General features: G+C 36.2%; 1 protein-coding gene across 1 annotated transcript in view; it reads left to right on the top strand.

Moving 5' to 3' along the window:
- Positions 1 to 3,722: 3,722 nt before the first annotated feature.
- The window catches only part of me1 (malic enzyme 1, NADP(+)-dependent, cytosolic), an 80,801-nt gene continuing 59,368 nt past the window's right edge, over positions 3,723 to 25,155 (top strand). The window contains exons 1-2 of the mRNA XM_058747582.1: positions 3,723 to 3,883; positions 24,242 to 24,375. Coding sequence (XP_058603565.1) covers positions 3,755 to 3,883; positions 24,242 to 24,375 — 263 coding nt within the window. The 5' untranslated portion in view covers positions 3,723 to 3,754. The remainder of the gene's footprint in view (positions 3,884 to 24,241; positions 24,376 to 25,155) is intronic.

Consider the following 25,155-nt stretch of genomic DNA (forward strand, 5'->3'; position numbering starts at 1 on the left):
CAACACCAGGTGCTGGATTTCAGAGGTTAGGGAGGAAGTTCAGCAATCCTCTGTAATCAAAAACATCCTTCACTGTCTTTTCTGGTCCTCTTTAGATATTTCCCCCACCCTGTTGTTATCTGACCAGTGTTGTGGCTGCCTTGATTCAGTGAGAGTCCAGTCTTGTATAAAAGACCCAATAGGCTCAAACAGCCTAGGTCTGGGAATAGAGTGTAATAGAAGGCCACTTGAATTCCTGTATGGAATCACAAAACCTTATCGCTAAAGTGAACACCTCTGCAAATATAATTATACAGCGGAAAGCAAGCCCTGTTATTATGAACCAGATAACGCAGAGTGTGCACAGAAAATTGCATGTTTACACTCGATGTTAGATCCTATCTCAATTTTTTTCAAAGCGCAAATAATAGCAGTACTAGCTTGACTGTTGGACTTTTGGGAACTACCATTCCTCATGTGAGAAGAAGAAGCATAGATAAAGAAAAGAAGAAACTGAGGCTTTTTCTTTTCGCTGTTGAACTGCTTGTGTGAGGCTATTATAGTTTGTCTTGTGTCGCAAGGTTGTAGCCTTGTAGTTTGTATAAGGCTGTCCAGTAAGACTATTTCCATAGCCTGTTGCTAGGTAGAATTCATGGTTTTAAATGAAACAATTCAGCAAACAGTAAAGCTTCTGTGCTCTCTAATAAAAGTATACCTTACTGCTTTAATACTGTATATATCTTACACACTGTCTTTGTTTCATTAGCATTTAACAATATATAGCATTCCTTTTATTACTTTGTTTTTATACAATAGCTCATACACATTGGCATTATGCACTCCATTTGGTAAAAATATTTTTTAGATGTATTTTTAAAATTTAAAATATACAGAATTGGCAAAATGTTAAAATATATTTACCTAAATATATTTCACTTATATTTCTCTGCATATGTTGGCCATTTTTAATAGATTTTTAATATAATAAATGTTCTCTACAATATCTTTAAAAAGTTTGTAAATGTACTTGAAGTGCATTTTTAATATATGTTGGCATTTGAAAGTTAAAATGAAAAAAAAAAAATATATTTTTACTTTTAGCTCTGTTTACAAAGCACATTTTGTATATATTTGTAATATATTTTGGCCAGAATTTATGAGAATTATTTTATGGGAAATATGTTTTGCTCTCATAATAAAGTGCATATGCTGGTTCTCATTTGTAAATCACTTTTGATAAAAAGTGTCTTGCTAAATTACTAAATATAACATTTCTTTAGTTACTGAATTACATGTTTGTTTCCCCCCTAAAACTGTGGTGTTAGTATCTGTTAGCTTTATCATCTTGCCCTGTTGGTGTGTAGAGTGTAATAAAAAATAAAGAAAATGGACCGAATGTGCTCCTATCTGAGCCTCACTGTGCTTTTATCTGAGCCTCTATCAAACTCTTGCCCAATTTATCGCTCCATTTATCTGTATGTAACTCTGTGTGACAGTGTTTGGACAGCTAGTGTTTGTCTTTTTGTCATATAATTTGCTTAGCCTACATCTCTCTGAAAAAACATCGTTTTACCATATTTTTAGTAGAATAAATATTTGATAGATTTAGCAAGCTAGGATCATCTCAAACTTGGCACTGTCAGAGTCTTGTTCTTGTAAATCATTTCCAGTCTATTTCTGACATGTTTAGTCACCTCATACATGGAAGAAGCAAATGATACCTATTTATCCTATTTAAACAGAGAAAGTTCTAGATAATATTCTGTAATATTGTCTATATCTATTTTTTTTTTAGTTTTATTTGTATTATGTAATAAAAAGCATTTCATATGAGTAAATAAAAAAATAAATAAAATAATATTTTTTATTATTTTTGTATAAATGTGTAGCGGTTAAAGGGGTTAGCTTTTTAGGGTTAAAATAGGTACTGTAATTCTGTAATGCAGTGTGTCTCTTTCGTCAGTTTTTTTTTTTTTTTTTCCTGAATGCACTCAACTTCATTATCGTCCACATTAGCCTGTACAAGGCCAAGATTAAGTAACATGGGTCTGGGGCTAGAAGGAATGCACTTCATACATTCAGGGAAGTGTCTGAAGGTCACCGAATATCCATTAGCTTCACCAATGAGCCAGTTCCTTAATGCTGCATGATCTTTCTTCATTTATGCTTATAGGTCTATAAGTATCTATCCAGAAAATTCCATTGTAAATTAACATTCTAGACAGGTTTCCTATATACATATTTGTTCATATGGGAACAGTAATTGGTATGCGCAAGCAATTTCAACATTTTTGCCCCTGGCATGCAGTGTTGGATCAGGGCCAAATGCTCTGGCCTTTCAAAGCAGTCACAGTGACTAAGCGTCTCTGTAAGAGGACCCTAACCACTTCTAAATCTGTAAGAATGTACATACCATACTGTACGAACCAGATATCTTGCACACACATACTGTAGGCCAGGTTCAGCTGGAGAACTTCTCTCAGACATGCTCATTTGTGAAACATGATCCTTCTTATCATTACGAGACAGTTCAGCTAATTCAATGGCCTTGTGCACTGTAAGGTGAGTGTAAGGTAATGCTCACAGTGACACAAAGACACACACACTATCTAAAAGTCTATACTGGGAACAATACGTTTTGTCTATTCAAAAATCTGATGAAGAGGCAAAATGAGCCACACATGCAATAAAGATTTGTGTGCAGTATGTCTGAGGTTAAGACTACCTTTTACCTAGACATATTGCAGTACATGTCTTACTCAGCAATTTTGGATTATTCAAAGCCATATTACCTCATCCGGAGCTATTTGTGGATTTCTGTTGCAAACTTGTGACCTTGCTTTGCTAGTCATCACCTGATACCACACCACCACACACCAGTTTGGTTCTATTTTTTTTTATATAAAATTGTTCAAACAGTGTACATTGTAAAAAAAAGAAAAGTACTAGTAATTTTCTGCCAGGACATTATCCACTCATTTTCTGGATATTTCCATTAACTCTAAAACACAATGCAATTCAGCGCAAAATTAAAAATACAGGTAAAACACCCGTTAAAAAATACTGAAAATTCCTTCATATTAATACAGTGTGCCCTATTTTTATGGATTTTGTTTGTAAATTATTACCTATTGCAAATTGTTATGATTAAATTATGAAATATCACAAATAAATGTAGGGTAGATTTTTCGGGATTGGTTTTATAAATTAATTTCTAGGTTAGGTTAAAATGCCCCAACTTCTCATTGAAGTTGGGGCATGTTGTCACTACTGAACCTGCTGATAAACAGATTTGTGTAGGTCAAATAATACTTCTAATAATAATTATGTATGTATTTACATATTACATTACATTAATACTTTTATTGCTTACTAAGTTGGCTCAGGTAAAATAATAGAAAAAGATATTATTAAATTATTGAACCAAGTATTTAAAACCAACATATAAAACCACTGCTATAGAAAACACTTTTGTGTATGGACTAAATCTAACTCAAAATATTTCGACAGCTTTTGTGACAACTAGCCCCGGTCTCTTTTTCCCCGTTCCTGCCATGGGAAAGTTTCTTTGAAACCACACGTGAAAATCTTACATAAAACCTTTATGTTCTGCTTCAGATAAGATTGGCCAGTCTATTATCGACTTTTACAGCTAATAGTTTAATAGATAACAGCACACACGCAACCGCTGTTGACACACTCCCTGTGTAACCTCTTCCTGTCTGATGCAGCGCGTGCACTTGTTGAGTTCAGCGCTATTTAAAGGGGAAGCAACATGGCACACGCTTTAGCCAAACAGGAATCTGTCGAGTGGGAGATGCAGAAGTCAGCAGACCAAAGCAAGACCTTTGTTTACACGAAGAAGAGGGGGTATGATGTTACACGCAACCCCCACTTGAATAAGGTAAAAAAGACAATGTTTTAGTAACTTTACAACGTTTTTAAAAAAATAACATTTTGTGTTGACTGTTTGCTAATAGGAAAGCAAGGCAGTGGATATCAGTTTCGAGAGGAACTATATTTAGACTTAAAGGGCCACACACTTTCTTTGTCCGTAGTTGCTGCCTGTGTCAAAAGCTTGTAGTTTACAGGTGCTCGTGAACTGACGTTAGTCATGACCTGACACCTTCAGGATCAGCGCACGGAGTTTTATTTTAATATAGGCTATATTTACCAGTTTTGATCTCCACAAATTTTGTTATTGGGCTCAAATCACGCTATACTTAAAAATGAAGAATAATGCAAAACCTATAATCTTCATGTTTATAATCGTTTGGTAAGATCAACAGCAGCCTCTGTCCAAGGTGCTGACCAGTCGTTGCTATGGCATCACCTTAAGAACTTGCTCTGGGTGTGACAGTGATGCTGCAGAGTCCAAATATTTGCTTTGTTTGCTTGTATGTCTCATATATGCACGGAATTAAAAACTAAAAATGTTTGTTTTTATTAGGGTTAGAATTCCATTTACTAAAGCAAGTTCTTATATTTTATAACTCTCAAGTGTTCCAAAAATTATATCTAATTTGTTAGTAAAATAAAATTGCAAGACCTGCTAATTCAGTGCCAACTTATAATGTTACAGTACAGACCATTGTCTCTTAAAATTAATAGTTTCTGGTAACTAAAAGAAATGCTTAAGAGAAAATCTTTCGACGCTTACTCTAGAGAGTGAAATAACAGATTCTTGCTCTTTTTTTTTTTCATTCTGGCCTTGAATGAAAACATTACTGACCTTAGCCAATTGACTGGTGTATTAATTGTTTATTTAACACTGATAGTGTTTAGCTTTTGCTCTTTATTCAGTGTGATGTCCAAACCTCCCAAACATGACTATGATTCACTATGTTTTTTTTTTTTTTTTACATTTTTTAATCTGCTACCAAACTACCAGTGGTTTGAGAAAACAGTTAAAGGGGTAGAGCATTGTTTGCCCTTTTTTTATTTATTTTTGCAACATGCTTTTTTTTTTTAAATAATGGCATGTTAGCATATTTATTAGCTGTCTACTGTTTGCTATGCTAGATTTACATTTCTGTTTTAATTAATTTGAGTGTTTCCTTCAATTCCATGGACAGACATGATTTTCTATAAAAAAAAAACTTAAAAAAAAAACTTTATATTCACTACACACTATCTGACAGCAACAGATCACTGCTATAACTTGCAGTTGCAAGCACACATTTGAATATTATGAAGTATGCAAGTAGGCTATTTTTCACTTTCAGTGCCAATCCCTGGTTAGCTTTTGAGCCAGCACTGTATATATTTAAAATACTACCAATGTCTTTACTCTTTATCTTATTAGCAGTTATATTTAGAGTTTGTCATGTCACCGTTTGACCCTCATTTGTAACTTGCTGTTGCTGATCTTTGGTCAATTTCTCTTTGTACTCTTCTAGTCATTTGCTGCGTGGGCCTGCACTCTGCACTTTAGTTTCATTAAGGTGGACTTTACGTCCACTTGAACCATTTGCGTCAGTTTCCCATGCTGAAATGAAGGACCATAGTCTGATCAAACTTCACGTCTCTTGGCATTCAGCCACAGGTCAGATACTGATGACAACACAGTACACCGCCTGTCGTTAAGGTTAATGACTTCTAATCTGCACAAGAGATGCCACAGAATGAGGTCATATTTTCAATCCAGGTGCACACTACCAGAAAGCTCTGAAAGGTGTCTTTATGTATACATGAATGCATAGGGTTGGTTGAGGTATGAAGATCATGGGTCTGTGTGTTGTCTTTTTTTAGTGCACACTCCAGTCATTTCAGCTATGTTGACCCCGGTTAAAAAATAACATTTTCGTAGGCCTATAAATGATGCAAAGCCACTCTTTAATCAAGACTGACTATTGAAGTAAAACATTTTCAGTGACCCACTCATTATAGAGGTCATGATGCTGTTTTTTAAGAATATAGGCTGTGTTTTTAGATCACTTTAATCTGAAAAGGTCTTTCTGCAACGGCAAGATGTTAAATATTTATAATCGACCTTGAGTTCAAACGCTTCTTACTGCAAAATAAACTAAGGGTTGACGTGGCTCAAGGGCATGTTGTGGGCACAGTGTCGATTTCAATGTATTTTCAGTTGATGTGCTATTTTGTTTAGCCTGCTATATAAAATTTGAACAAAATAACTTATATACCATGTTTTTGCATTTAGAGGTGACACTTTATTACCCTCCATGGTCCCCTTTCCTGTAATCAAACAAAATCTTAAAATAATGGCTCTCATTAATGCAGCTCCCGTGTCTGTGGTGCTGGAAGTTGCCAGACTGGTGCCAAACTTAAAGCTAATGTGGTGCTTCGGGGTGTGAGAGCAGCTCTAACGCTTTCATGTTTTTATGACGTGGCTTTCCAGTTCCACCCACGTCCTTGCCTCTAATGAGCTAAATTCAGTGTTATTGTCTTGTTTTATAGACAGAGACGTGATTTAATGAGATTAATTAAAAGAGAGGCTCGGGTTTTGCTCCGTTTCTTTGTATGCTTGAGAATCAGCCTTTGCTGAAGGTGTCAGGAAAATTGAGTGAAATGCGAAATCTCTGAGATTATAAAGGAAAGAGGATTACATAAACAAAAGAATGAACCTTCAGCACAAAAGACTGTGTGCAATTGATATTACAATTAGCAGAGCGATTATCAAACAGCTAAAGAGCCTGTGTAATTACGTCAGACTCGAGGTTGAAGGCCATTCAGGGATGACTTAAGAATGGATGCAGTATGAAGAATTACATTATGTTGAATTAGAATGTAAGGAAATAACATGAACATTTTTTGAAACTCACACATTTTTAAACATTTAGAGAAGTTAGGAAAATCTTTGAATCTTGCCTTGATTAGATTGATAGACAGACAGACAGAGATAGATTATGGGGGTAGAACTGTTGCGTAAATTCAAATAAATAGATTATTATCCACAAATAAATGTAAAGAGATAAACAAAAATTAAACATATTGGAAAATAAATAGAATGAGATCCACAAATAAATGCGAGCAGCGATCTACAAATGCACAGGACATGATTCACAAATGAATGCCAGGCAAACTTGTGTTTGTGACATAAAAAGATGTGTGTATATATATATATATATATATATATATATATATATATGTGTGTGTGTGTGTGTGAATGTAATTAATGTTTGTGAAACTCTAAGATTTATTTGTGGATCTCTTGCTATTTATTTGGAATTACGCAACAATTCTACCCCCATGATAGACAGATAGATAGATAGATAGATAGATAGATTGATAAGGTCAATGTTTATATAAAGATAACCTGAATAAAAACACACTGAGGTTTGTAACCGCCAGACCAATGCAACTGTTTACCACACAGTACTTTGGTCAAACGCTTACGTCTTTGTTTACGCACTTTTATTTTCTGGACTGTGATGTGTCAGTTGGACATTACTAAGCTTGAGGTTTGTGTAATCAATGACATATCAGTCATTCATCTGATGGGTCTTATTTCACACTTAGATAGTGCTACTCGCTTATAAATACAGTACCATATCGAGTGAAACATTTGCTCTTTCATACAGCTCTCTGAAAAGCCAACCTCCAGAACTCATGACCCAAAACAAGGAAATTAATAGAGAAGGTAGGAAATGACCCCTGAGAGGAGCTGTGCGAGGCCCTACACTCGGTACACTGTGGTTCTCCAGTGGCGCATTGTTGCCTTCCCATGGGCCTGGCAATCACAGTGCTTGAGTGTTCTCCTGTTTTCTCGCTCTCAGCTGCAGAGATGCAGAGGACAACATGCGAATTGATGCTGTGGGACTGCAAACGTAGAGGCCTCACGTCCGCAGGCTGGAGTTTACTCTCAGCGCCCCTCCCCGGTATCCCCTCTGACCTCCTCCCTTCTCAACAGCCCTTCCCTGTCTCTGCCTGAAGTGCAGGCAGGATATTATCCTTGTGTTTGAGGGAAGCTTTGCGCAGTAAGAGACGAGAGCGGAGAGAAAGAGGTCTCTGTGGAGCAAAGGAGAGAAAAAGGGAACTGCCCTGCTCTCCACAAACCTCCTCTGTGTCTCTGCTTTATCTCTCATTAATGACCGCCTGTGTGAATCGAGGCCAACAGTGCTGGCCTCTGGCTCCGTGCCACGCCAGAGACCAAAAACGCAAACAACGCAGCACAAAACTCTCCTAGCATCCAAGCCGAGATCCTGTTTCACATGGGGAAATGTGCTTTTAGGAGCACAGGTGACTAACAGATGCCCATTCAACTTGCGGTGGAAAACAAGAGCTCAGTTGGAAATGTGGCACCTTTTGGGCTGAGCACTGGAGACTTTAAGGCCCCCTTGTGGTTGTTATGTGTGCCAGTTGCCATCAAGTGTCACTGAGCTATTGTTAGAGACAAAGAGGTTTGGAATATCGAGGGAAATTAGTCAGCATTCCCATTCATTTTAGTGGAGGTAGCTACGTGATTTACAATCTTTAGGAAAGCTGATGGCAAATGTTAAGCAAACTTAAACTGATTCATGCAGACAAACCTCCACATCAACTGACAAACGTGTTCTACTTTATCTGGTTCATTAAAAAAAGAAAACTCAAATCTGTCTATCTATTTATAACCTGTACTGTATATAATATAGTATAGTATTGTTTTATTTAGTCATAATTCACTGATAAATTGAATGGAGAAAATGCTTCCTTTTGCTGCTATGTTGTGTATTTCCAGCACCTACCAGCAGGGGCTAAGTGGATTAGGCTAACTAGAGCATTGACACAACTAGTTAGCATGCTTACTGCTGTTTTCCCAGCGCACATGCTTGTCCTGTTCTGTTTCAAATGTGGTGTGTTTATTCTTGAAGGGGGTTGAGGTTAGTTTTGCATTTAAATGAAGGTAAATATGGGTGAGGTACGTAAAATAAGCAAAACGTCAAAGGCTGTCGAGTGTAACCAAGCGCATAGCTTTTCATTTCTCCACTATAAAGTAAAGCAGGTCAGTAATACCTGCTGGTTGCACAATTTGTCACAGTTTCGTTGTCTGCACGAATCAATTTAAATTCATAAAATGTAACTTTACTTAGTCATTGGCATTAGGAGAATAATTTTAATTATTAAAATTATTTAATAATGATAATAATAATAATAATAATAATAATAATAGAATGTATAGAAATGCACATTCAGATAAACATGTTGGAGATTCATGCATTATATTTTCATCCATTCATGTTTAATTTAGTACTATGCTAAATGAAAAATGACTTCTTGTTCTATAACAGAAAAACCTACTAGCCAGTTTACAAAAAAATAATATAAAATATTGTGTTAAGTGGAATGATTTCATCAATGAAAGGCAGTGCACATGGTCTGATATGTTGCGCTGTGATGTGTTTTTGAATTCTGCTCAGTCCTTTATATTTTCATTGTGTTCAATGTAATTCCATAGAGAGAACATTCCTGAATTGAATTATGTTCCTTGAATCTTTATATATATATATATATATATATATATATATATATATATATATATATAAATAAATTTGAGTGTTGGCAGATATTATTACATTTTCATCTCTTTCCTTGCCAGATGCTTTTTAAAAAAGAAATGCAGGTGTTTTGCTCAGAAAACTGAATGAATGTAAGTGCTTTTATTTCAAGGCTAATGTTTTCATCTTTAATTGCAGAAGTGTGCACAAAAAATCTTAATGGAAAAAAAGCCAACCTTACGCTAAACCACAATGGGACCTGATTTTAAAATTTCCCATGCCAGAAACTAATGAGATTGTTCCTAACATTAAACTAACAGATGTTCTGTTGGCATCTCAGACATTTTAATTAGTTTCACTTCTAGCCTATAAACTGTAGAAATGTTCATAATAATGTCATGTTGTTATATTAAAGATCCTTTTTCTTATGATGGATTGTGCTGATGAGACCCGTTCACAACAAAGATAATAACTATAATGACAGATATAGTTTTAAAAAATCATTTTAAATTTAAAACAATCAAAGAGTCTACTATAATATAATCTAATCATATAATATAATAATAAACAGAACATTATTGTGTCGTGCATTGGTGTGTACACTGCGACATAGTTGTCTTTATAGTTATCTTTCTTGGTGCGATCAAGCCTTATATCACAGAATACTTCATGTGTGGGTATTATTAGGACAGTGCCTATATATATTCAACTGAGATGCTTATAAATGTGTGTCTGTATGCTAATGACAAGTTGATGAAACAGGACTCGTTTTGTCTGGACTTTAGAGTATGTAAGCTCTCAGGGAGGGTCAGGTGCTGATGTCGGTCACCTGTTTCTAGGTGGGCTCCAACAGTGTGTATGTATGTATGGCAATCCAGGTGTGCCCAGATGCATATGGGAGATACTGACCACCCACAGGGCAGCGGTAAAGCATTCCAGCACTAGACGTCACGTGAGTGAAGTGGTTAAATGAGGAAAGTGCTCTACTGTTCACAGAGAAATTAAGTGCCAGTCACCCATATCCAACTCTACACAGACACACACATGCATGCATGCACAGATCGCTCAGACCGCCTTCTGATCACAATCTCCAGGCTTATTTGGCCTTCACATTTTTCTCTTTGACAAATTGTTAGACTCCAGACAGTGTTTCAGCAGAACAGTATTTGTAACTGAGACATGATGCAATTCATTAGTGTCATTTAGCTTGGAAATGGTTAGTCTCAGATATTAAGAGTGCATTTTTAACATCATAATATGCACAGGAGGCATTTTTAATCATATGTTCATGATATGTGTTTGAACAATAAAAAATAAAAATCTGAATACACTGTTTGCTTTGGCGACCCAATAGCAAAAAGTTCAGCATGGCTGGACTTTTTCATGTGTAAATATTGAGGTAAAATGTATACCAAGTTTCTTAATAGGGAGAAACCTGATGAAACATTTAATTTGATTTGATGTAGTTAAAATAGTTCCTAGAAAATGTCTTTTATTTATAAGGTGCACAAGGCCACATAATCAGCCCATCATATGCTTTGCAGTTAAGCACAGTTCTCCTAGAATGTAATGACCTCTGTTAATAATTATTTTATTTTTTTCAGTAGCCTATACATGCAGTTTATGTAAATGTATTCATTCTATGTGAATCCTTTGAGGACATTTGAACTAATTTACCGTCAGATTCTTTAGATGCACCATTACCTGTATGTGAATCAAACACTGAATTCATTCCAATTGATTCATTTAAAAATGCTGACTCATTCAGAAATGAATAAACGAAGTGGCTTTATGATTCAGTGAATTATTGACCTAACCAATTTTTTTCAAACACACTGATTCATCCGGCACTGAGACACCTCCGTGTGTTGCTTGAAGTCCCAAAACGATTCATTTGGCTGTGGTTTTTGGAATTATTTTCATTATTTAAAATGTTCAACATTTACATCTTGTTATCACACTTTCAGTCATTCTGCTGTAGACCCACTCTGTTTTTTCTATTTCCCACTCCCTGAATCATGCTGAAAAATGATTAATTTAATTTGACAAACCTTAATCAAAGTGGATGTGCAACAAACATTACAAAATAATATTGTTATAAAACCAACGTTACATATGCTTTTGTATTCAGTACAAGAATTTGCAGCATTTATTGATTTTTAACAAGATTTTTCCTTTGGTTGTCAGATTTGATTTAAAATCCAAATTGTTTGGCTTTGCTTCTATCTCTCATGAATTAAATAAAACAACTTAATACATGATGCCAGACCTAAGGCAGTATAGTGATGTACAGCTCTAATCTGATACACATGCTCTGGAAGGTCTTGACAACTGAAGGTTAACCAACATATCTGGGAGTTACAACACAGTCATATCAGTATCTATTATTATTAATGCACTGAAGCAGTTAAAATATGATGAGAAATATGATGGGAATGAGCAAAGATGTAAAAAAAAAAAAAAAAATCAGTTATGTTAACAGCAACTTGAGTACAGCGCTTATCAGATTTGAGAACTCTACATGGATTACATATACAGAGTGTTTTGTGGGGAATGAGTGAGAGTAATCTCATTTTGAGGGGCTCATGGGATTTTTAATCTGCTCTGATTTTGTGCTTGCTTGCCTTTTTTACTCAGACTTCCCATGGGGAATGGGGAGAGTGGTCACAGTCTTTGCTCACAGAAAAAGAGAAGAATTTTTAAGCCCACTGCCTTTTGTCTTTTGTTTTCTTAAAGATGTGCAGTTTTTCACATGGATGGCCACCCTGTGGGTGGGCATGTGAATGACTTAACTAGATGTAAAGAGGATGTGAATGAATGGTGTCAAATTAAATTCCAGGCACAATATAGCCCCAAAGGGAGAGCGATGCTGTTACTGTGTAGCAATGAGGTTCAACAGTCACTTTGTCAACAATCCAGTGCAAAATAAATTTAGGTTCATACAAGAAGACAAGAACATATATCCTGATGGTTATGGCTCCTGCTGCGTCTGTGTATTTGGAATGTATGTCACATTTTAAATTATCTTTGATTCTTAGATCAAGACTACAGATGCACAGAACAAAATGGCTCTGGCAAGATTAACTCAAATATATTCTTTTTATTAAATAAAAATTATATTCATTAAATCAAATATTATATTTATTAGAAAGAAGACTGACAAATGAACATGGGAGAACAAAAGAAAGGCATGAAAAATGTAACAAAACACACTTTAGAATAGAAGAGAATAGATTACAATATATAAGCATCAAAAAACCCAACAAAAGGAGAGGAACACAAACAAATGAGAGCAATTTTTACATCCGTCAGTTTCCTTGGAATCATTGCATCAGCCTTTAGCTTTTTCAGGGCTATTTAACTAACAATCCATTTAGTCATCCATCAGGAGGCATTTATTTTTGTGAAGAAATGAAATGTGTCAAATTCTTCGGTTTCTTATTGAGTTAGAATGAGAGAATGGATAGAAACTTTTAGTGATAGCATTCCAGTATTTTACTCTGATCTGAAATGTGATTGGTTGGACAGCATCACAAGACCATTTTATGAAGCATCATGTTTACTTTTCCTGTTGGGAAAGAGCTGTCGCAGAATGTAGCCAATGCCTGCTTTCACTGCGCTGCTCTGTCAATTTGCATGGATCAGCTAGTGCAGAATGTCTGGTTGTTTTTATTTAACACTGTCATTGGTGTCTGTGACTTTGAGATTTTATGATTGGATGTGAGGTGAAGTGTCCTTGTCAATGGCACAGCTTGTGTAGCAAGTGGAAAACAACAACAGACACTCTTTTGACTCATAATTATCTGATGTTTGTTAGGATAGCAACACCATTTGAGATCAAATCAGATGTCAGTCTTCCATCCACACAACATCAAGAGACAAATACATTGGTCGCCCATAATTCAGACTAATGGACCTATTTGAATGGACAGTTTATGGAAGAACTCATCTGACAGGCAGATGGTAATTTACCCTTTGTATTGAGGACATGAGGCATTCTAAAGATGTCAGTAACTAGGTTATGAAAGCCATATTGACCCAAACAACATTTTACGTGACAATATTTCACCAATAAAGTCATGTGTCTGCATTTTCTGTCGGCTGTTTAGAATCAGAACTAGCGATACCAGATTAACAAATAAATCGCACTTTTGAATCAGTTCTTTGAGTCGGTCAAACTAGCTATCATAACAGTTTGAATCAGTTTGCGAAGTCTAAAATAAAATAATTCGGACGAATGCTGTTTGGAGCTGTTTCTCATACGGCAAAACATGGCAGTTACCAAAACAGAAAACAAAAAGAAAGCCAGATTAAATTGATGTTTACCTTTAATCCATTTAAACCAAACCAGAAATTACATTGTATCGTTTGCACTTTGGCACACTGACACAGTCTGAAAAGTGACAAGTAGCAAGATGAAAAGTAGCATGTCTAAAGAGCCTAACACTCTGTTTTCTGCAGTTGTTCTCCTTTAAACTGTGTAAATTTAAGTTTAGGCTTTTCAAGAATTGTGTTTCGATCAATCATTGCTGTCACTTGAGTTCTCATATCCATCCATATTCTGAGTTTCTGAATAGTAACCACAAAGTCTCATATTACAAAGTCCAGCTATTTTCTAGATTACACAGAATGCTTTGTTTCAGGTTGCCTTGTTACCTAGGTCATTCTCTCTGTTACTTGCAAACTCTCCTCTTTGGTTTCCTATTTAATCTTTTCTGTAGTTGTTCTGATCCTGTTCCCCAGTGCTCTGATGAAAAGATACAGCTGGAGATGCTTGTTTTTTGTTCAAAGAGAGATGATGACAGACCATTTTGAGAATGATAAAGGAAAGTGAAGCACATTTAAAAGAAATGAAGAATAAAAAAAACAGTGTCAGGGTTACTTGAGAACAGGTCATGAGACTGATTACGAAGTGTCTGGTGGACTACATATTTACCCGGCCTTGACTCGCTCTTGGCCATGAGGGCTTGGAATTTTATTTAACATCCATTATGCAATTGGATCTTCGGAGTCTATTAATTTAATAAAAGAAAGGATGTCTCCTAATTTAAATAAAATAACCCCAGTCAGGGGGTTATTACTCATGGGAACTGAAGTTCGATTCTGGCCTGTGGCATGTCCTGACCTTTATATCCACTCTTTTACTTCTATTTCAAAACCCATTGAAATGAAAGCTGTGTGGTGTTTAATCTTATATGTCTTTGCTTTAAACGAATAGTACACTTAAAAATGAAAATTTGCTGAAAATGAACTCAACTTCAGGCCATCCAAGATGAGTTTGTTTCATCACTTAATGTCTTGTGAAGTGAAAAGCTGTGTGTTTGTAAGACACAAATCATTCATTAATGAATTTAACTGTTGTTTTTGGCCAAAACGCCATTCAATAATCCATAATAATGCTTCCTCCAGTGAAAACGTCCATCCCCTGTTGTCACACCAGAATCCATATTCGTTTAGTAATGTTTTCATCTGTAAACTGTGCTTAATGTGTCCATTTACATTTATGCATTTAGCAGACGCTTTTATCCAAAGCGACTTACATTGCATTCAAGTTACAGTTTTTACATTTTATCAGCTCTTGCTTTCCCTGGGAATCGAACCCATGATCTTGGCGTTGCTAGCGCCATGCTCTACTATTTGAGCTACAGGAAAGCAGCTCATATTTGTCCATATTTATCTCCTGATTTAGGCAAGATGTGTTTTTCCAAGGAAGAAAGCAATATTATGGATAGAGGATTCATATTTTAGCCAGAAGCAATGATTTGAAGCATTTTTCATGCAGCCTTTCACTTCAGAGTCATGTGGATTATTGTGATAATTTTATCTGCTGTTTGAACTCCAGTTCTGATGGACTTTTAGCAGATACATTTAAGAGTCTTTCTTTTTTTGGAAAACTCAAATATTAATGACTCATTTTTGTCTACTCAAACTCTTTATTGAATAGGACTGTCTCTAATAGCAACTACTGTGATTAGCAAGTAGCAAATAGTTAGTCACTGTGACTTAACTGATCTTTGAAAAAAGGGTATGACCCCTTTCATATGATAACAGGCACAATGAGAAGCAATAAAAGCAGCAAGGGATAAAAGCTATCTTCATTATAAATAATCTCCCTGTAAATGTCACCTTAACACAAATAGAGACTTTATTTTTATTTAACAAGTTTTTAACTTGAAGGTGTTAGATTAGACAGCTTTTGTAACATTGTTAGAGGTCATGATTGAATATTCAACACAACTTTTTTCACCGCAAGCTCTAACACCCGCAATCCAGGCCTGTAAAGATTTCACTTGCTGTTTAAAAGTCCACCAGCCATCTTGGACTGAAAGAACATTTTACAACTTTAACAGAAAGCATAGAAATCTACCCCCCTTTCACAACCCTTTGGTATCTTTGTGGACAACATGGTGACTGTTTTGAAAGTAGAATTGAATGCAGAGGAAGGGGAATTTCACTGTTCGTGATCTGTTTGTGTCCCACAGCTATGGCAACCCTCCTTAACAGTCATCTTACTTAACATAGCAGGGTCAAAAGTCAGAGTGTGACTTTTAACAATTAAAAAGCAGCACTAAAGAAAGTGCATTTTGAGCTTTGTGTCTATTAGTTAAATCCTCACTAGCCTCGCTGGAAACAGATGGCTTTGGATTGTTGTCTTTAGTAAATTTGCTGCTCTGTTGCTCGGCTGGATTGTGGCTTCTCAGATATGAATAGTTATTTAGATTAGAAGCATATTGACAGAGCTTTTAACAATGCTGCATTGTGCAGATGTGTACTTTAAGATTAGCATACCCACGTTCAGCCAGCCACAAAAATGATTCAGAAAGATAAATAATGTACAGGTGTGTGTCTGGCTTTTTGTTTTTGTGTTTTAGTCTTGAAAAACCTTTATGTTTTTTTCCATGAAAAGTTAATTATCAAGTATTTTGACATTTAGAATAAAAACAAGTAGATAAAAATTAGGGCAAAAAAGAAAACAATGCTGTTGGCAGCATCTTTTCAGTCTCACCACAATGGCTTGACTTTGCTGAAAAGACCAGCAAACACCACAGCGGTGTCTATGATGGTCACAAATAATTAGCACAGTAAAAAATACCTATGTCAGGTAGTGCCAACTTGTCAGTGTCTTGGTTTTTCTCCTGAAAAAAATAAAAAAATGTATTGGAGTGGCTTTTTTGGCTGCTATTTAGGAAAAAGTCTGCAGACTCACCTCTTCAACTGATTGTAGATAGATACTGTGATTTTCTCCGGCTAAACAGATAACAAAACTTGCTATCCTTAACTTTAAGGAGAGATTGCAGCAATCATAAGAAAGATATTTGTGCAGGAAGAAATTTGTCTTCTGATGTTCAGGGTCAAAGTATTTGTTCATGTCATAGTTTGTTTTGGAGAAAGACCCTGAGTTCAGAACCCCTTTGATTTAGAGCAGATCACATAATAGGGAACAGAAGCTGTTCAGTTTTCATTTCATCTCTCTATATTTTTTCTGTTTTCTCCTTCACATATGAACAAACACTTCACAAACAATTCCTGATAGTGATGTAAAAATGTTAAAGATTAGTTAATCATTAGTTAATCACCTTGTGGAGCTCTCAGCATACTTTATAAGATCTAATGTTGGCTTTCAATATTTGACTGTTTTCTCATACAGCTGTAGCAGAAGACTTTTAGAATATACATATTTCACTGCTGAACTAAATATTTAGAGATATTTTACATAAAATTCTTTTCATAGGATTCCTTGTGGAGCCGTCTGAATACTTGCTTTTTTACTTAATGCGGGTTTCTGCCTTTGAGTTAGAGCTTTAAAATGCAATAGGAAGGATTATTTTATGTTTCAGTTCGATTTCTAATTAATGGATAGGAAAAAAAGACACTGTGTCAAATTAAAAAGTAAATATTTTCCAAATAATATTTTACACATTTATAACGTTCATGTTTTTTTCACAATACAAATAGATCTGTGAACCTGAAAAAATATAGTTGCTTTATATTTTTGAGGGGATTTCTTAGAAGGGGATTGCCATATTTGGAGATTTGTGCCATTAAAAAGTTTGAAAACCCACGGGGAAGCAATAAGGTGATAAAGAGATCTAAAATGATACCTTTCCATGGGAATATTCATTTTGTATATGTGTGGCTCTGGTTGAATTAGAGGTACTTGTTATAAAAAAGCAGTCCAAGAGAATTACCTGAACTTGAAGTATTACTCTTAAAATATCAGCTTTTCATCATTGTTTCTTTCTCCAATTTATCTGCCGATCCTTTTTCCTTTCCTCTTTGTTGGTGTTGAGAGATAAGTGGTGAAGTGATTGAGTGTGTGTTCACTTATTGATGGTTTTGTCATTGAACTTTCAGTAGAGTGTTGTGTGTAAACAGAGCGATCTCTGTGGAAAGTATCAAGCAGGGAAGTCAAGAATCTGAGTCATGCTTCTGGTACCATAGTTTGCTTACCACTAAAAAGTGATACCACAATTCATAAAACACAGGGTTGGTTCAAAGCCAGACAGTCTAATATTGATGGAGGGGGATTTCTGTACTTTTGCTGATGTTTTGGAGAAGTTGTCTCACATTGATTTTTGTTGATGCAGCCTTCTCTTTTTGTTTGTGCATGTGAGTCATGCCCTCCTCCAGCTGCTAAAGGACTCTAATTTCATTACTTTATTATTGCTCACTGTTCAAGTACATATTTTTGGCGTTTAGAGTCATCTTACGAATTAATGGTGCACATGTGGATCTTGCTTATTGCATTTTCCTCAAGTTTCACACGTGTTTGTCTTTCTGCATTTGAGATTATTTGCATCTTGTTTTGTCTTCTTGCCTAGTTGGTTGCTTGCCATTTGAGGGATTCGAGTTTTATAGTGGCAATGCAAATTTGTTTCATGCAAGAGTTTCATGCAAAGTCATCATACTGTAGATCAGAAGAATTAAAGGAATTCTCTACCCAAATATGAAAATGCTATCATTATTTACTCACCCTTACATCATCCCAAACTCGCGTGTGACTTTTTTTAGTCCATACAACTGTATGGGTGAAAACAGTTGAAAGGTTTTTCGTAATGTCTTATTTTGTGTTTTGCAAAAGAAAGTCAAACAGGCTTGGAATGACATGAGGGAGAGTAAATGATGACAGAATTTTCATTTTTGTGTGAACTATCCCTTTAACTTAGCACAAGCACTGTTGATGTCTCATGGCTTGCTTCTGGAGGGAATTGAACAACAAACATCCAGTAATCAGGTTTAACCGCTATGCCACTCAATATGACATTCACCACACTCTCTCCACCCTTGACTTTCTGCTTGTGTCCTAAAAGTCATAAGTTCCTTTCTTTGGTTATTTTTTTTTGTCTTGCTCTTTTAGCAGCTCTGAAATGGCTGCTTGTGGCCTGAATTAAGAGCGTGGGAAGATGCATATGGCATTAATACAGCAATTTATGTGACGAGGGTGTTTATGAGAATAGCATGTGTTCATACATTCCCTATTTGGTCAGCTGGAAAGGTCTAGTCTGAGTTGTACCCCGTGACAGCTTCTATTGGAACTATGTGAAAAACTCTTTTTTGGTTTCACCATCAGGCAGCCGAACCAGACTGGGCAGTCTTGTGTTTTTGCTTTTTTCCCCCCAGCATTCATAGTTTGTGTCTGCTTGTACCTGTTAAGACATTTTTAACCCTTTAACCCAAACCCATGATTTACTGATCTTCTCAGATCAGTAAACATCTCCTGCACAAACCCACTCTCATTTTATTTGGATTCGGCAGTCTCCACTGAGTCTCAGACAGCTGGGAAAAACATCCTCTGTCATCATCAATGCCAGAGCAATCTCCCATACAGCTCCCGCTGGACCTGGAGGTGGATCATATGATTGGTACAATTAGCCTGGGACTTTTTGCCTCTGTGTCTGATCACTCGCATGGCTGTTGCATTAGGTCAAAGCATTCTCTTAACAAAAAACTTTTCAGTGTTTTCGCTCGGATGAAGGTCTTCACTTGGTCATAGGAGAAATGTGAGAATGTGAGAAGCACATCAGAACAAAAACTCAGCCTCTGATCTCTGAGAAAGAGAGCCAGTTTTTGTATTTGACTGACATGAAAGATTTCCTTTCTCACGTCCTGAAATGGACCAAATTTCAAACCATGGTTTGTGTTTGGATCAAGACGAGGGTTATGTGTGATGTGTAATTGTTGGTGTTTTTTTTTAACTATAGGCACTACTGGCCCTGTGAAATTTTAGAAAATATATACTGTATATCGTTTAAAACATGCTTTTCCCACTCTCACAATCCATTGTTTTCTAAAAGTAAGGATAATTCCAACTAATTCCCAGAAATGAAAATTCCCACAGTGACTTTTCCAATTTCATTGCATCCCTGAATGTATGATTTTGCAATAATTGCATTTTTATAACTTTTTACACATTTTTGAGATAATTTGACAGTTATAGCTTGGTTGTAAATGACACTCAATATGAATATTCTATTAGTGATATTTACCTTGCTTTTTTCTTTGTTGTCTTTACTTGTACCATGTCTTCTATTTCTTTAACATATTATAAAACACATTAATGTTTGGGGAAAAAAAATATTAGGAGCAAAATTCTCATCAGGGTGGAAATTATTTAAAATATTTGAAATTGTTTCTTGCTCTTGTTGTTTAGACTATCATATGTAATTCTTTTTTATGATGATGGTTTTTCATTGTTTAAGATTTAAAGTCTGGGTAAAACTGTTCTAAAAAATAATTTTTAATGACTTCATATAACAAAACAAAAATGTTTTCATAAAATAAAAACCAACCACTGGAACATAAAATTTCCCAAAGTTGAAGAAACTCCCTTGAACACTGCTTTGGTCTCACTCCAAGAACATTAAGTTAGTCCAGACTATGTGATAAGAAAAGTCAAATTTCTAATTATAAGGAATGATTTTGGATCGCAGAGGTTATGCAGATGGCTCAGCTCAACTTTTCTCACCATTGAGAACATGAAAATGCAATGTCTCTTCTAAAGCAGCTCATTATAATGCTGTTGACACTGATGAGTTTCACGGACTCTCATGTATTCTCCATTACAGGATCAGAAAACACCACTCCCATTGTAAAGTTCCACTGAAGAACAGCCTTGCTTTGCTTTTCTTCTACCTTGGTGCTTTTTTGGCATCTCTATGGACCAGCTGCAACATTTTCCGTGTAGAAGTACCGGGAATTTCAGGATTCGGATTGAGTTGTTTGAACTGGAATTCCTATGTTCTTCAACGTGACCTCTTGCTTGAAGTCTAGAAGAGATTTCGAAGGCTGTAGACTAGCTTTTGTCAGGTCAAATACAAGGCTTTTATGTTTGCCACAGAGTAGTTAGTGCTGTGTGTTTGGGGTGGTGCTGGTCATGGCCAAAGTAGAAGGGTGGTGGCATTGATCTTGTGATTACAGGTTGGCATGCACATCAGCTCTCCTTGCTTGAGCTTGTGTGGGCATAACACACTCTGGCACAAGACACACACTCTTTATTGTGGTTGTTACGCATGTGGAAGCGTTCACACATTCCTGCTCTGCCTGTCCCTTTACTGCTGCAAAAAGCAAAGCTGTAATAATCTGAGCAAACAAAACATGGCAGACCCTATGATATAAGCATTTCTTTGCATTTTGACTCTTAAAGAGAGAGTTCATTATTTACTTATCATTATGTTGTTGCAAACCTGTGATTTTCTTTATTCTGTGGAGCACAGAAGATGATGTTTTGATGTTTCAGTGTTATTTGAATACCATTGAATTCAGAATATTTATTTTGTGTTCCACAGAAAGAAGAAAGACAGTTATTCAGGTTTGTAGGGCTGAACAATACAATACTGCACAATAAAACTGAAATTGTGATATAATTAGTGTTATCATGAAATTGCAAAGGCTGAGATTTATTTAAATACATGCACTACAACTTATCTCTCCGTTTGCTCTAAGCTTTGGTCACTTATAATGTGCATGCAACCGTCTTTCCAAACTTGTAATGAGAAGTACTGATAAACAGATGTACCCACTTTTTTTCTTTTTCGATAATCTGTTTCACTCGTATATGCCACAATAAAGAGAAAAGTTCTCTCTCTACTTGTGTTTCATTGTGGCTTTGAAGGCTTCCTGCGGTTTTTCACCAATGTGTAAACTATCCCTTTAAGTGCTTTTAAATGATTCATCCATAGACTTTTTACTCTGTTTGCCATTCTTTTCCATGTACTATTGTTTACAGTCTTTTTTTATCTAGATAGCCACGTTACTGTTGTGTTTTCTATATATAGAGCAAGATTCGCAAGTCTTGCACTCATATTGGCATCTTGGCAACGCAGCGTCTCTCTTAACCAGTGCCAAGTTCCTCACCATTTCCCACGCCAGCCCCACCAGGAGCTCTGGGACTCATTGCTCTAATCTTGCCATCCATGCGTGCCATCAAACAGACCACTTTCCCCAGTCCAGCCATCCGTGGCCACAATCAGAATGCCAGTCCTGGGGCCTGTGGACGTGCCCTCCAGAGTTCCGCCCGCAGCTCCATTGTCAGAGACATTAATTTGCCGCTTGGGCCCGGTTCCACTGATGTCTCCATTACACATATGACACAAGGAACCATTCAGTGTTCGTAGAGCTGTCTGAGTAATTATATTTGATTAGGTAGAGCTATTCTCATTGAGAATGTCTGTTGCTGTTGCTTTCGACTCATCATCAATCTTCTCAAATCACTAGTTACAGGAATATGTTGGCTTGTAGACACCCTACCAAAGCACATTTAGCCATTTGCATGTGTCAGTAAAGGTCAATGAAATGCTTATTTAAGTCAAAGTTGTCTTGGATATGTTTTCAACAGCTCTCCAGTCTCTAATATACGGTATAGTTAGTGTTTAACAACCCTACAAACCAACAGAAAGGAAATCTGATGTAATCATAAGTGTCTAGGGATAGTCTTGCATAAACCACCAGCTTTTCGAGCAAAATAGAATGTCCGTTTTTAATCACAAAGGTTGCAATTCAGACATGGCAGAGCTCTTAAATACAGACCATCAGTAGCGCACTGCACAGTTAGCTTCAGAAGATGACAGACACGATAGAAACTACAAATAACATCCAATGGCTACTGAGTAATAAGTCTGTATTTTTGCCACAGTATCTTTCTCGAAGCCAAAAAGTACTGTTACATGATGTTTGTTGAGGGCTGTTTTTTGTATTTGTATTGTAGCTATCACAAAGAGACATTTTCTGAAGCCAGTTAAGTGTTTGAAGTTTCAATAAGTAGTATATCAATATATATTGTAAATAGTATGTGGATGTATTTTTTATAATTATTTAGATTATGCATAAATATTAATATATTTTTGCCTATTTTGCCTGCTTTTCTGGTTTTTATCTAATTTGCTAAATTTGCATTGTTTTGATGTAAGTTAAATTGGCTTGCAGATATTACAGAAATATAGCATTTCATTTTTATCTCATGATGCAGCAGCAGAATCCTCAGAATGTTTATACGGCAAGTTCCTTTTGGTCTCACTTGTGTCAATAACACCACATCTTATTGCACGTGTGCAGACTAGTCTTCATGTGTTTACAAGGCCAAAATAATTTTTACAAACAGACCACTTAACATAACCAGATGAAAAAGGGCTGAAAAGCCAAACTTGCATATACTTGTTTAAAATGCAAATCTAGCACAGCCTTTCAGGGTTTTGGGCCTTCCTTAGTGGTTTCTCTGAAGGAGCAGCCAGAGGCGCGGCAATGATGATGCAAGTCTGTCATTAAGGAAAAGACAGGCCGGGTTCAAATGCCACAGCTTTTGGTCCTCACAGATATTCCTAAATAGGCATCCATCTCTGTGGACCACAGTCTTGCTCAGCAGTGCACATGTGGAGTCTGGTAATATGAACTCAGGGCCCCCTGGCTGTAGCGTTTGTTTTGTAGAGTTCAGGGTCAGGGTAAATGTCAAAGGTCACAGCAGCAAAGTAGCAGTCTTCCCTTTTGGCTGTGCACCACACTGTGGTGCGATCCAACTGTGACCTCTGTGACCATTCCTTGACTTTGCTTGCATTACAGACTTCCTCATATAACAAACAGTGAATTGGGAATAGAGCTGTATGAGCAGCTACATAAGGCCTTTTATTCATCTGTGACATATGGAAAGGAAATATGGGGATTTATTTAAGCTTTTCCAAACAATCTTTTAATAAAACAGCTGCTGAGGCTTAGTTGAGTAAAGATTAATTATTGAAATGAATGCAAAGTATATATGTTTATTATTACTTTAATAGCCCTTAAAAAGATTGTACATATTTCCACAGAATGCAAGTGTAATTAATGTAAACGTGAACAGGAAAAAGCAACAGGAAATCAACATTGGCCCTATTTAGTTTCTATGAAATAATATTTTATATATACATATTTATATAAAATAATGTTTATGAAATAAGTCCTTTATGCTCAACATGTATAACTGTTTCTATTTTAATATACAGTATATTCATTATCATAATGTTTTAATATAATATTAAAACCTGATTATTATTTTAATATAATAAATGTATTCATTCTTATGAGGTTAGCAGCCAATACTCCAGTCTTCAGTGTCACATGATTGTTCAGAAATCATCCTAATATGCTGATATGGTGCCCCAAAAGTGTGTATCGCCAACTTTTCTTACCATACAATCAATTCCCAATGAATTAATCACGTTTTGTCATAAATTTTACCTTGTTAAATATGCTGTTTCATTTTGGAAGGTCACATTATGGAAATAAAATGGATTCCAACATTCACTTCACTCCAATTTTAAACTAAAAAAGTTGACTCTTCTGTGTCCTCTCTGCAGGGGATGGCCTTCTCTCTGGAGGAGCGCTTGCAGCTTGGCATTCATGGCTTGTTGCCTCCTTGCTTCCTCAGCCAGGATGTGCAGGTATTGCGTGTCCTCAGAAACTACGAGCTGAAAAAGGATGACTTGGACAGGTGAGGAAATGGCACACTGGCATCCATCCTGTTGCTGTCAGACAGTCCTGCTCCACTATAATTTCTTCATCTCATATCGATTCACACCTATCAGATCACCGAAATAGTGTTAGATATAAGACTTACTGTTGTTGCATTTGGACGATAAAAGTTGATCCTTTGTTACAGCAAGGAGGTTTTTTTTGCTTTCTCTGTTTTTCTGAACTGCAAAGCAAAGGGACATCAAGAGCTGAATACCACTGCTGGTTGACAGGACATAAAAGGCATCATCAAAGTATCATCTAAATAACATCAATAGGACTTCAACTAACTTGTTAGCATTTCCCAGAATTCATTAGCCCCTGCTGTTATGCCACTCCCAAAGCAGTAGGGGATCTGTTCCCATGTTTTGTAGGCCTGGAAATGATGTTTCCGTCATATCTCAAGGCTACTAGTCACGTAACAGTCTTTGCCAGACAGTGGACGCAATTTATTTCTGGATGGGTCTCTTTCAGTCGATTGACCCTGACCTCGGCATGCATATTACTGACTGCTGGAGCAATGAGGGATTCTTTCCCAGACTATCAGACCTATTTTGATGTTTTACTGCCTGAATTTTGTGAAGGGATGAGAAACATGCCAACATTTTTAATAAAAATATTTGAAGGGTATTTTTGTGAAAGATGAAAAAAGAGAGTAAAAGCATTTATTGGCTTAGATTAGGGAGACAAATAGTTTTGACAGTTTTTTTGACCAAGTACAGTATTGGCCTCTGAAACCAGTCTCTGCCATAAGCAGAGG

The sequence above is a fragment of the Onychostoma macrolepis genome, chromosome 16 (genome assembly GCF_012432095.1).
Source record: "Onychostoma macrolepis isolate SWU-2019 chromosome 16, ASM1243209v1, whole genome shotgun sequence".
In the NCBI taxonomy this organism is placed as follows: domain Eukaryota; kingdom Metazoa; phylum Chordata; class Actinopteri; order Cypriniformes; family Cyprinidae; genus Onychostoma; species Onychostoma macrolepis.